The sequence below is a fragment of the Musa acuminata genome, chromosome BXJ1-3 (assembly GCF_036884655.1).
Source record: "Musa acuminata AAA Group cultivar baxijiao chromosome BXJ1-3, Cavendish_Baxijiao_AAA, whole genome shotgun sequence".
NCBI lineage: Eukaryota > Viridiplantae > Streptophyta > Magnoliopsida > Zingiberales > Musaceae > Musa > Musa acuminata.
Genome location: NC_088329.1, coordinates 2306965 through 2321543, shown reverse-complemented (window position 1 = coordinate 2321543; position 14579 = coordinate 2306965). Strand labels below are relative to the sequence as shown.

At 38.8% G+C, this 14579-nt stretch overlaps 1 protein-coding gene and 1 pseudogene across 1 annotated transcript; one reads left to right on the top strand and one right to left on the bottom strand.

The window, feature by feature from the left end:
* The first annotated feature begins 453 nt into the window (after nt 1-453).
* Nucleotides 454-10510, top strand: LOC135616347 (ubiquitin C-terminal hydrolase 15-like; annotated as a pseudogene).
* Nucleotides 10511-11736: 1226 nt separating this feature from the next.
* On the bottom strand, nt 11737-13827 carry LOC135616343 (basic leucine zipper 6-like). The gene is made up of 4 exons (XM_065115532.1): nt 12796-13827; nt 12602-12692; nt 12336-12462; nt 11737-12158 (listed from the first exon to the last, which is right to left on the bottom strand). Exons 1-4 carry the CDS (start codon nt 13260-13262, stop codon nt 11995-11997), a joined length of 849 nt encoding a protein of 282 aa, XP_064971604.1. The 5' UTR covers nt 13263-13827; the 3' UTR covers nt 11737-11994.
* Between the last annotated feature and the right edge of the window lie 752 nt (nt 13828-14579).

Sequence of the window (14579 nt, the reverse complement as noted above, 5' to 3'; positions counted from 1 at the left end):
AAGGACAGAGACAGATACGGGGATTGGGTCCGGGAGAGCGTGACCTGTGAGCGGAATCAAAGACCCGCGGAAACAGCTCGGAAGAAAAGCCTCGCCTTTCTTCTCTGTATTGGTAGACTGTCGCAGGAGAAAATTGGGAGGATGCGAGGTTTTGGTGCTCTAGGTTTCCCTTTCCTCCGAGGTAAGAGGGAAAGTCGCCTCCTTTTTCTAATTGGTACCATTTTTTTCCTCCATTGGACTCTTTCGGCTTGTTCAAAATGCTGGTTTTTTTTTTTAGGATTTTTGCGCTCACATATGAATCCCAATTGGTTTTTTTTTTTTTTTTTGCCTTTGTCTTCTGATGCTTTCTAATTCGGATTTTGAGAGAGAAGTGATTTTTGATGGCTTTTTGTTCGTAAATATTTCTGGAAATGCTGGGTGCTATGTGTATTTGTGGAGGAATTGCTGAAAAGTTCAGGTATGTAACGAGGGGGCCTTTGGGGCAAGAGGCACAAAAGTACTGGATTTCATGTGGGCTTGTCGGGAGTTGGTCTTTGATTAGATTCTTTCAGCTAGAGACTGTAAAACACGGATCTTGGTGAAATGACATGGGCCTTCTCTCTAAAACGTCTTTCACCCATGTCCTCTAGGGTCTTCTTGGAGTCATGATTTATGTCATTTTTGTCTCCTTCGGCAATTGCCGTTGCTCCATTTCACTCTCTTTGAATGCCGGAGTATATTGTGTTTTATATAGAATATGACTGTTAGGTTTCATTCTCAAGTAGGGAGCTTGAGAAGAGCTTCGACTTTAGTCACTGCTGATAGTTCTTGTTTTCATTTTCTGGAGGTTTTATTTCGTGATTTGATCCTTGTACTGAACTTTGTCTGTTGATTTTGATCTTCTGCAGTGCGCTATTTCTCAGTTTCGTAGTTGGTTAAAAAGCTTGAAGATAGAATATCTGTTGTCAAGTTTCTTAGTCTGTTCAAAAGCTTTGAATTAAGGGTATTCCAGATTGCTACGTCTTCTTAGCTTGTGAACCTCTCCAAGATTAAGGTGCATGAATCTGGTATTGGATCGTTGAATTCTTGGAAACAAAAAATGTCCCTCCTTGTATTTATTTGTTGGTCGCTATAAAAAACTCGCAAGGCTGATTTCGCATCTTGGTCTTGCTTTTCGTATTTCTGTTGATTCTTATACATTTTCTTAGATTTCCTTTCTTGTGTTTTCAGAAGGAACATCTCACTGGACCTGATACATCCTGGTTAACTCATATCAGGTAAATTTTACTTGATAGAAGAACAAAATTTAGTAGCCTTTTTTTTTTTGGGTGCACATGCCACGCGACGCATGCACCCCCTTGTGCACATGTGCCCATATATATAATTAATTGTTTGGAAACTCAAAATGTTATACATGCAGAAGTTGTAGACCTTTCTGTGATTTGAAATGCATTCTTTCCTTGGAGAAATTTCGGATATTGATTTTATGTTTTTTTTTTAACATATCTCTCTTCAAATAAAGTGGATTTCTCTCATCTTTTATAGAGATAAAAGTGAAACATATGGCTAGATCAAATGATATGAGTTCGTCCAAGTAGCAGAAGTTGAAACTGGACATGAGTATGTTGGTGGGGACATGCTTCAGCCAAGGGAAGCTGACATACCTGCCCTTTTCATTTTCCTGGTTGTGCTTCCTCTTTTCACATATTTTTTGCTTGGGAAATGGAACGAGTCTGCAAAGAAGAAGGCTAGGATAGGTATACTTGCTCAGCTTTCTGCTGAAGAAGCCTACCAAATTGAAGCGACAACGTCTGTTCATGTTCCTTTAGTTTTACCTCCTTCAAAGACTGGCTTTCATGAATGTGCTAGATGCTTTGCTCCTGCTACAACACGCTGCTCCAGATGCAAGTCGGTCAGATACTGGTATGGATTGTTCATCATTACTGGATTTCTAAATGCTGTCATAATTTCATAAGCTCCAATTCTTCTTATGTTTTTTTACATCTATACATTATCCGTATATCCAAAAACATTTTGCCAAGAGGGCTGGCATTGGTATAACAGTAAGATTGCATTTTTGTGACCTACTGATGATCATGACTCAAGTCACACAAATGACTTCTTTATTTGTAAGGATAAAATCAATTCTTGTTTATTTGCTCTGGTGAACAACTTTTATTGTTTCTGCATCTTAAACTTGTTTAATTGTTGCATATTTTCAGTTCTGGAAAATGTCAAATAATTCACTGGAGACGGGCGCACAAGCATGAATGTCATCGCTGGCATGGTAGTTCTGTGAATGTTTCTGCTGGCCTAATTCTTACAGACACAGTTCATCACAAATCTTCTTTCCCTGGCAATGGTGTTAAAGAGATCACTCATTCCAATCTTCATAATGACATGGATGATCCTTCCTCTATTGCCATCGAAACATCTGAAAATTCAGAGATGGGAAGGAAAACATCAGACAAGGGGGTTGTTAATAAATCAAAAGGAGCTAAACCTACTAATGATGAAATTGTTACACATGCATGTGTCCAAGACTATGGCCATGATTCTTTTGCTCAAGCCTCATTTACTGACCATTTTACTGAGATTTCTCCAGCAGATGCCCCTATAGAACAAAAGGTTCTTATTATTTAAGTTCATATTGTATGTGCTTTCAAGAAGCAATTTGTTAGTTTTTTTGTTAAGCAGTTTCTTATGACCATTCTTATGTACTTGTGGTTTCAGTTAGGATATGGAAGCTTAACTGCTACCTCTAGCGAAGTCCTTTTAAATAAAGATGCCAACAATTCATCAAATGTCAGAAATGCAATGAACCAGCATAATAAGTCAGCAGGTGAAACAAGAAAAGGATTGAAACAAAAAGGTTCCCCTGAATCATCATCCCTTTTCCATTTGGATAAACATGTGATAACTGAATGCCAAAGTGGTGCAAATATCAATACAGAGAAAGTTGACACTTTGGAGGCTGGTTTGTCTTCTGCTAATGAAGCAGTCCATGATAGTTACCCTGATGAGCATTCAACAAAACAAAGCATGATGTTCAGAAAACCCCCCTACACTTTGAGGCATTCCACTCCCTTGATGCAAAAGTTCCCAGAGAATGGTTCAAGAGAATACCGTTCTCAAGGACCAGGAAGAAATAGTGACAAGGAACAAGGATCTAGTAGGATAAACATGACTTCCTTATACTTTTTATGAATTGTGGATTCTTATTCATATTTATTTCTTATTCTTATTTTCTCAAAACATGATGCAGAAATTCCACATAAGATTGCTTCCTTAGACAATCACTTACAGGACCTCAACAAGAACCCAAGCATTGAAGGGAGTTTGACTGCTGCAGAGAAGACTTCTAAAGTTCTTAAATGGAATCTTGTTGGATCAAAAAATTATAATAAAAAAAATAAGGTTTGTTTTAAATAATGTGTTCTTGGACTTAAAAATGATGAATTTCTTTGGACTACTAAATCTCTGCCTTTTGGTTACTGAAACTTCAGGTTTCTCAGATGTTGTTTCCGTACGAGGATCTTGTCAAGTTCTTTCAGCATAAAGAGGGGGGCATATATCCTAGGGGGCTTCTTAATTGTGGAAATAGGTATGACTTACGAAATTCTTATTTAAATCATTTTTTCTAGTGGGATCTTTATTCGTCAAATACAGGTTGTGACATATTTCATTATTCTATATACAATTCATGAGCAAATTTGTATGAGGCTTGCTAAAGAAGCAAGCTTTCTGCTGTAAGGTTGTGAGAGGATTGATTTGTTACTTCCTGATATACCAGCTTAAATTCTAGGTATTTACATAAAAATATTTATTTCTTTTAGAAAGAGAATTAAGCTGAAAAGAGAGAAATATGGGATTGTAAGGATTGTAGTCTTGGGTTAGCTATGTGCAATCTCTATATTGGCAAAAATTGATTGCATTTATTGACCCAAAATCTATGTTGTTGGAATCATAGTTTGTCTCAATACTCATCTTAATTTATCCCCTCAAAAAGGACAAAATTTGTTGCTAAAGAAACCTTAAATTTTTTGAAGAATTGTAGTAGTTTGAAGTTCCTTGGTGGATGTCTCAACCATTTGGGGTTGGATACATAGATCTTTTATCGTTCGTTGAGCTCCATATCATACAATATTCCTAGTTAAATTAAGAGCAATTATGTTTTTTATTATTTATGATAAAATTTTCTTAATACTCCCAGTGTCTCTCCTTGCACCACTAATCTTAATCAACTTACCTTGTCTAAACAAAATATCAATAGATATCCTTTCACCATGTCCATATCATTATAAATGATCATTTTCTCATTTTGTCATCTATCACAGATTATACTTAATTGTTCATTAATTAAAATATATTTATATTGTCTTTTTGGCAATCCTACGTGTTCACCTCAATATTCTCATCTTGGCTATGCTAACATTTTGAATTCTATTTTGTGATCCGAGAATTAATGTTCGGGTTTCTTTGTACGGACAATCAAGGTCTCTTATCCCGGTTGGACCTTTATGTACTGCAACTGAATATTCTTGGACTAGGTTTTGAAACAATGTAATTACATGAATCAAGTCATAAAATTTAAGCCCAAGGAAAACCAAGTTATTATGGATAATGTTGTGAATTTAATAATTTAGTTTCTTTTGGGAATTTCGTCTTCAGTCAATTAATGACAATAACCAAATACAGATTAGTATTCTTAATCATCACTTTCATTATCATCATTGTCATCCTAAATACAGATTAATATTCATAATCATCACTTTCATGATCATCATTGTCGTCCTCTAACTGTTATCTTATCAATAATAGGTAGTGTAACTCAAAATAGAGGTCTCCTTTGTAGATTTCATAATTTGAAATTGGCACCAAGATTCTAGCTTAGACAATGAGGGACTTCCCAAAATCCTCTTAGCAATATATAGACAAATATGTACTCACTAGAGGTCATATTTATGCTGCATTGTGTTGTATCCTGATTTTCAACAAGTTGCTGTGTTTGTATGTATATCTTCTGTCCATGTCATGCTTCATAGCTTCCAGATTTTGTAATGGAGTTCAGAATTTAATTACGGGGGCTGTGTCATCTGGCTTAGAGGTGGCCATGCAAACTAATTTGAGCATGTGAAGGTAGCTGTGCAAATTACCTTGAAGGCATTATCATTAACTAACACCAAATTACAGTTCTTATAGATAAATGGTTATGTTTCAAAATTTTGGTTTTGGATAAAAGAAGATATTTATAAATGACTCGAGCTGCTTTCGAAATTTATAATTTTTTGCATAAAGTTTTGCTAGCTTGTAAATTACTTATACATTATTGGAAAAACATAATAAAAATGCGGCATGCACCTTATCTTTTACATCTATAGTAGTTGAAATTTTATAATGCTGGACTCAGATTTAAATGCATTTGTTGTCGACATGATAGACATATATCTGTGCATAGTTTAGGAAAAGCCATTGTGGATAGGGATAAATTGAAGACATTCCCAAGTTGGCCAAGGGACCTCACTAATCGAATACCTAGGTCAAATTTGGATCAAAGCATGATCACCAAGCAACTATGTTGTATTCTTTAGCATATTCTTTTGTATTTCTAAATTTTTAATTTTCAATTTTTTAAAATACATTTAGGTTCTTTGATGCATTAGTTTTCTTGGTATTTATTTTATTTGTTTGAAACCCTAAACCTCGATCCAAATCATCCAACCCAGTTGTTCTTACTAAGTTCCCACCTGATTTTTTAAAACCTTAATCAGTCAACTTTGTAGTTGGATCATCTATGGTCGGTACATAAAAAAGGACTTATCTATAGCTGATCTAATTATTGTTGTTGAGCTCCATTGCTATCCATGTAATGCTCCATGTTATCAACTGTGATTTTGGAATGAGTTTTTTGCACCTTCATTCGGATCTTTCGATGTTGTATTTCAGGTTTTATCTGTTTATTACCCATTCTGGGGAAAATGTCATCTGCTATCATGAATCCTATGGTTTGTGTGCATGTGACGTGCAATGTATGTGCCAACCAATTAGTCAACTAGAAGAAATACAGCACAAATTTGTGGGTTGTAGTGAATATTTACATTCAAAGGACCATTTTGGAACATTTTTTCATTTTCTTATCATTTAACATGGATATCTAGATATCTGCATGGATAATTTTCTTTTATTTAGCTCAGCCTATGGTGTTCGAGAGGATTAGAGACATGAGGTTACTGGAAACAGAACATCAATAACTTTGGGAGCATGTTTTATGTTCCAAGATAAATACTAATGGTATATATGGTATCTACCAAGAGCAAGTAAAGACGAGATCAGATTGCATATAATTTGAGTTATCTTTTTATATCGTTGGTTTTTAAATACATTACAACAACAATGAAAACACACACACCTTAGTGTTTATGACCTTGCACATGTGGTTGATGTGCCTATTCCAAAATAAAATAATGCACATGCATAACTGTTTTTTGGTTTTGTTTTGTAATGTTCTCTAGCAATTTCTCTATTTAACTCCTGCCACTTTGTATATTGCAGTTGTTATGCTAATGCTGTTTTGCAATGTCTCACTGGCACAAAACCTCTTATGGTCTACTTACTTCAGAGATCGCATTCGAGAACCTGTAATTTTGACTCTTATACTTATTTTTCTGAGCAAAAAAGTCTAAGTTATGTCACTTCATCTGAATTTCTTTGTCTCAATTGTTTTCCATTTATTAGGCCGTGTCAAAGAATGGTGCCTCATGTGCGAACTTGAGCAACATGTTTCAATGTTGCGTGAAGGAGGTGGCCCTTTGTCTCCCAGTAGAATCCTTTCAAATATGAGAAATATTGGTTGCCGCATGGGTGGTGGAAACCAAGAAGATGCACATGAATTCCTAAGGTGTAGCAAACGAAAATGCCACTCCTTTTGTGTTCCTTTATTTGTTACTTTCTAAGTTCTTCATGCGTTACACTTCAGAAAAGGGATGCAATAATCTGTTCAAGCTGGACTGAGCATCAGCCTAAGAAGGGTTAACACGCTAGGGTCCAGGTAGACTATGGCTGACGATGTTGGTACTGCTTTGGGCCGGTAGTTGGATGAAATCTGAGACAAGCCATCCTAGATAGTGACTGATTATTTCATTCTTTTTTTTTCCTGATATCTACTATAAAATAAGCCCTAACTCAACCCAAGAGTAAGAAATCATAGACTGAGCCCATCCTTCTGTGACTGCATGAGATTGGTCTTGGTAACAACCTGTCCAGTCTAATAGCACCTTTTTTTTTATGCTAGTTCAATTTATCTATGCACAATTTCCAACAGCAACCTTCTGAAGGAGTCCTATTGATGTATCTTGGTGCAAAACCAGGCTTCTAGTCATGCAGATGCAATCTGTGTGTCTCGAGAGACTGGGTGGTGAGAAGGAAATTGATCCAAGGTTGCAAGAAACTACACTTATACAACAGATATTTGGTGGTCGCCTAAAATCAAAGGTCATTGATCTCACTTTAACTTCCTGCAAAATTCCTTTTGTTGGCTTAGTTTGATCTTCATGGCTTAATAATAAATTACATTCAGTTCTAACTAAGGAACCAAAAATGAATCAAGGTTAAGTGCCTAAGATGCCATCTTGAGTCTGAACGATATGAGCGCATTATGGATCTTACCCTGGAGATACATGGATGGGTTGAGTCACTGGAAGATGCTCTCACACAATTTACTGCTCCTGAAGATTTGGATGGAGAGAACATGTACAGATGTGGAAGGTTTGATCAATAGTCTTACTTTATGTATCTGACTTAGTTTGTTGTTTGTCACAGCTGATTAGATTGTTCTATTTGTAACATAGGTGTTCAACATACGTTAAAGCCAGAAAGCAGTTGAGCGTACATGAGGTGCCAAACATACTAACTATAGTTTTGAAGAGATTCCAGGTATTAAGTTCCTGAACAGATGGACTTCAGTAATTGCTCTGTTGGTTTCTACAAAGTCCAGTGCATGTGAAACATAAATGTGGTACCTTTTCATTTTATTAGAAGCACTTTTTTCGTAGGTCATTTGAAAATTCTTGTTTCATTCATGTACCATTATGCTTTCTGTTCTAGGTGATACATGATGGTATTGCTCAATATCCTTGTGTGTTTTCAGCACATGATAACAAACATGTTGCATGATATATCAGAGAGCAATTAATGCATGACCTTAAATATTGTTGGCAATATTCCTTGTCACTAACATTAGCCTGTAAAAAAATTTGACTCCGGTTAGAACTTCTCCTGTGCATCTAATGCATGGTACCGTGACCCCGTCTCTCACAGTGCATTGTTGTTCTTTATCTTAATTAGACAGGGAAGTATGGCAAAATCAATAAATGTGTTACCTTTCCTGACATGCTGGACATGATTCCATTTATGACTGGGACTGCTGACAATCCTCCCCTTTACCTGTTGTACGCGGTTGTCGTGCACTTGGACGCCTTCAATGCATCATTTTCTGGGCATTATGTTTCGTATGTTAAAGATCTGGAAGGGACATGGTTCAAGATTGATGACTCTGAGGTAACTAGAGTTTATTAAATCAGTTTATGCTGCATGATCTTGATTTGTGGCATTATTAGTGTATCACATGCTTGATGCCTTTTGTCTATTTCACCAAGCAGACCAGCTATGTGTGAGATATTATTCTGTAAATTTATCTACACACAACTTATCATCCATTTCAGTTTGCAAACAATGCCTCATTTTCATATTACATGTTTCATGTATTTGGTGCTTGGCTTTTTAAACATTTCTTTATTAGTTGACAAAAAACATTAAAGATTCAAAATTTTAAATCTTGATCCGATAATGGTTTTGGCAACAGGTCAGTCTGGTATTGTATCAATGGTTTTGGCAACAGGTCAGTCTGGTATTGTATCATCATATGACCAGTACTGACTTATATATTCCTGTACTGATCCTTTGTTAGACCGGTATAAATTGATCGGTACACATCATTTTACTGGTATTTGAAACCTTGAGGAAAACAATACTAATTGGCATGATACTTCAGTTTACTTCCTGTCATCTCTTGCCAGTTATCTATATAGTATGATTATTATTGAAACATATTTCCTGATGGGCTTATCAGACATGTTAGACATAGGAAAAGCTACAATTGTACAGGCAAAAGGGATTAGTTATCCTTGTGAGCTTCAATGCCGTCGTAGTGTCATGCTGGTGCACGATGATATACACAATAATTAGCAATGATACGTAGTAATCAGTCAGAATCTTCAATAGATGCTGCTGAACGAAATCTCAAAAGTTTTGCCAATCTTATAATGGAGACAATGGTATATTGCTCATCCTGGATGGACACCTCCATCTATTGCTCGTTTTAAGCTGTTAACTGATGAGTTAATTATGATTACAAGAACAAATTTCATCAATTGTTGCATATCTAACTAGAAGGAACAAGCATGTCAGAATAATTTCTTCAGTTAAGCTTGATAATACTTTTCTGATCTTATCTCTTTCTTAAACCAGGTGCAACCAGTACCATTGAGTCAAGTGATGTCTGAAGGTGCATACATGCTTTTCTATTCAAGGTATGTTGTCTATTTTGGTGAAATAGTGGATTCATTCTTGTCAATTTGCTAAATCATTTAATCCTCAGATCTTTCCCACGTCCCCCTCGAGCTTATACTGGGAAATCGCTATCAAGGCTTCCAACATGGACATGGAAGAGCAAGAAAGATTTGAGAAATGGCCAACAGATGCAAAATGAAATCTTGTGTGCCTCAGAATATTCAATGCACCTGGGAACTGATCCCGTAGAGGAAAATGAAGATTTCACGTACCATGGTGCTGAGTACATCCCAAGACCCTCAAGCAGAAACATGCTGCCAAATCCAACACATCTGGATGCGTGGAGTATGGAGTTTTCTGATGCTACATCTAGTGATTGGACTCTTTTTACAAGCTCGGACGATTCATCCTTCACCACCGAGAGCACCAGAGACTCATTTAGCACTGTGGATTATTGGAGACAAGACCAGCCTTGACGCGACTCTTTCTTCTCTATTTTGGCCGTTCGATGACTCGGAGTATGTCCACAGTGACACCATTGCTTGCTCAAAGTTCTTTCTGGGGAGCATGGGTGATGCTACGGATCCACCACTGCCATCTCGACCACGCAGCAGGGTACATAGACGAAGGATTACGGAATGGATCGGAGCATATTCATCGGAACGTGTAGCTCCGGCATGTTTGTCTGGTCAACAGGAGTAATCCCAGTAGAGATGGCCTCCAGCATTTGGATTTCGTGACATGTTAGATTCTCTTAGGTATAGCGGACATTCTAACGGATCCTTGAGCTAAATTTGGTTGCGTCTCATGTCTTTTAATCTATGGAGACGTGCCGACTCGTAAGAGGCGTTTGTCAGGGAAGGCAAGCAGCATTTATGTAGAACTTAGGTGAATTTAGAGAAGTTTATTGATATCTTATAATCTTGTATGTTAAGTGGTTTAATCTTGATATTTAGAGAACCAAGGCAGGCATGTTCGTGGGTTGACTTTTGATGGTAGGGCTTGAGGTGAGAACACAATCGAGAGATATTGAGAATTAAGATTTCAAAAGAGGAAGTTCCTTTTTCGAGTGAATAATTTTCAGCTTCAGATGAAACTCGGATATCCAAAGAAGGAACCTTTTTTTTTTTTTTTTTTTTGAGATTTTCATATCATACAATATCTTATCAAATTTTTTTCCCAAATGGATAACACTATAGAATTCTTAATTCCATGGGATCAACACAGAAATAAATATTTATTTTGAAAAAAATAAAATTATATAAAATGTAAAAAAGATTACTAAATGAGTTCTTAAGATGCAAAAATAAAATGTCAGAGGTGTTTAATGTTGAATTTATTTTTTAAATCTACAAAAATATTTTTTTTTTATGTCTGAGTAATTTAATTAATTTGTTAATAAAATAAATTTGATTAATTTAAGGATGTTTTACATAGCATGTCTACACTCAACAAGCAGAAAGAGAAGCAAAGGAAAAAAAAAAGATTTTAAATATTTATTTTTTTTATAAGAATTGAAGCCTATCAATAAAAAAAATCATCAACAAGAGAGATTATCATCTTTAAATCAAGAATATTAATATCATATATTAGATCTGATGAAGTTATAATCTTTCTTATTTCTATGTTTTCTGTTTTATTCTTGCACTTGAACCTATAAAAATCTTGGGTAAATAATTTAAGAAACTAAGCAGATTGCAAGGATGTCAAGTTCAGGTTCTTTTGGGAGAAAAGATAATAACATCAGCTGCAAATACAGGTATGATTTTTGTGAGGAGCTCAGCATCCAAAGTTCATCTGGTCCAATATATTTTGTGTTTGAAGAATACTGGAGGAGGAGAAATGGAGGACAGTCCCCCCACACCAGCAAAGAGATTTTTGGCAGTGTTGATAACACAGATCGATCTTATATATCTAACAAGGAATGCCCCCATCACTTTCCATTTCAACAAGGAACAAAGTGCCCACCACAAGTTCTCCTGCAACAACATCGCTTTTCCTTCCATCACCACAATCACCACCTCCTCCATTTCTGGACTCTAAAACACAAATGCATGGTTCAGATGACAGCTGAACGAGTTACTAAACCCACAAAACCAAGAAAAAGGGAGAAGAAACAAGAGGGAGGAGAAAGGAAAGCAAGCTTCTCCCCTGTCCTCCCAGAAGAAGAGATCACATGCAATGCAACCATGAAAGGAACACGCATTAATGGTACAAAGAGCACCCCGACAAGCCTCTCTCCGGCACTATCCATGCATTACATCCCATCCCTTTCACTCCCACATCACGAAGGACCCGAATGAACTTAGAATGGCAGTTACAGTTGGTGTAACTAAAATAAATTACACAGGGAAAATTAGGCTACAGCCATATATAACTACAACTTCCTGCTCCGACCAAGTCAAGGAAACAGGGCCGGCCGATTACTGTCACCTTCGGTATCATCTCTCACGTGGTAGGGGCACAGTCAGTTGCCGCATTGCAGCTGCTGCGTAGCTCCTCACCGCGCAAGGTGGTGTCAGTGGTGGTGGCATCTGCCATCTTCTTGAGGCTCTGCTGGTAGTAGACTTGTCTCAGCCTCTCTATCTCCTTCTTCAGTGCCTCCTGGTGAGCTGCATTTGCGTATACAAACCACATTTCTATAGATCCTTCTCGCACGTTCCTAACATAAATTTACCCTTTCTATAGAAAAGAAAGCTACATAGATTGCCATCCAATTTACCAGATGCTATCCATCTCTAAAAGGCCTTAGTGCTTTGCAATGGTGACACCAAGTCATGCAGACTTACCGTCCTTGAAGATCTTATCCTGCGCGAGAGCAGCAATTCGTTGCTTGAGGTGGCTGTTGCCCATGGTCAGGAGAGATCGCTGCTGATCAAGGAAAGCTACTCGAGGGGACAATGCTGACACCTCGGTCTTCGGATCAGCGGCAAAAGAAGGAAGCCCGATGTCGAGAATTCATGTCATGGTATGGTATGAATTAGCTTTGATTCATCTACAGCACCACAGTCGTATAATTTGTCATGTAAGTACAGCGCTTCGAGGATCCAAGTACCTCCAATGAAGTAACGCTTCTTTCCAGCTCCGAGATGTACTGCAGCTTCCTCACTCGGGATCTCTGCGCTGATTGCCGATTTGCCAATATCCTGCTCGAGAAAGAAGAGAGATAAAATTGGGGATTTGTGAGGTTAATTTGATCGGCCACGAGAAACAGTCAGCCGTGGACTACATTGAGGTTTTGATGCTCACCTCTTGACCCTCTTGGGGTCAAAATTTTGCTCTGAACCAGTAGCCAATTTGGCTTCCGCACATCTCCCAATCTGCGGAACATTATGCGCCTCGTATATCCGCTGTTTCTCTTCTATCTTCTCCCCGTCGGTATGGTTGTCATCCGATGCTTGCAGTGGGTTGGAGGAGTCGATAGGCACGGCGTCAGACGGCGAATGTGGCGCCTCGTCCGAGAACATTGACATCAGCTGGTCATCATCGAGCCGGCCGAACTCATGGCCGCCGCCGACGCCAACACTCTCCACCGGTGCCTCCAGGAACGCGATCGAATCGCTCGCCGACCTCCGGTGCGCTGCGCGCTTGGCGGCAGAAAAGTCGAGGAATTCGTCCACCCACGAGTCTGCAGTGCCCATGCAAAAGTTCTTGTGGTGGACAGAACCGTGCCAGTCGGTTGCGGCGTTGGGAATCTTAGGAGGCAACTGCGCCATTCGCTGAAGCCAAGGAAGAAAAAGATAATGCAAATACTACAAGGAAGGAACCGATGATGATAAGAGGTAATGCGAAGATCGAGGCACAAGAATTCAGTGAGAATTATGGTGTTGTAGTGGCAAAAAGGCGATGACTCGGTCTATCCATCTCCTCACAAGGAACAAGGAACACTCTTGTACTGCCGTTGCTGCTGTGGCGCATTGGCAGTGGGTTTCCCTCGTCGAAGATGATTGAAGGCAGGCATCGGTGGAGGTGGAGGAGGAGGAGGAGAGGCGTCACATGACAAGGAGAAGAGGGACAGCTAGCAACAGCTGGGTGGAGGTAGAGGGCAGGGAGGATGCGTGAGAGTTGGGGCTCAGCAGTAGTAACACAAGAGAACAGTTATATTAACTGGCGCCACATGCTGATGTGACCACAACATGAGGCCTCCGAAGGTGGGAGTGGGCTGTGTGCACTTTGGGTGTTTGTTTATTTGTCGAATAGCTTTTCTCATGCGCTTCTCTTCCGCACAATACACATATAACTACACTACCGGAGCTACAAGGAAAGGATGCCCGGTGGCCAGTATAATAATGGCGATGCGATGAAGAGGTGGTGGGCTAAGAAGGGTGTGGGGGGAATGATAGAGGAGGAGGAGGAGGAGGAGGGAAGACCTTGGATTCAATTCACGTTCTTCCATGTGCGCTGCTTGCACGCCACTTACAGCCTTGTTTTATGCTCGTTCACATGCATCGATCACATATGTGCGCTCTCCTTTTTTTCTCCGATACTGCTTTTGCTTCCAGCGTCCACCACCTTTACACCTTCGTTCCTCCCCTCCCCCTCCCCCTCCCCCTCCCCCTCCGTGCTTCTTCTGCCAGCTTCGAGCCTGTGTTCGATATGTAGAGCATTTTCCTCGGGGAAAGAAACGCCAGATTTGTAGGAGGAACGATGGGATAAGACTTCTTATACATCCAAAGAATTCTCAGAATGGGATAGTCTCGAGACAGACAGACAGACAGACACTCCGAGGAAATGGACGACTCCTTCACTGTAAAGCCTACATACGTTCATATTCCTCTGTCGGATGCACTTTCAAGTGGAATCTTTAGAGTAGCATATCAGATACATTATTGTGGTGGATGGCATCATTGCGGAGCCCATCCAAATCATATTTAATGGGATCGGAAAGCGATAAGAAATCGGAGTCTTCAGAAGAAGCGCACGCAGAAAATTCCTGTTGACATACGTGATTGACGCTGAAACTTCCCTGACTTTGTGAATCGTAACACTAATCATGGAATGACTGAGAAGCGAGGATTGGACCAAAGGATGGT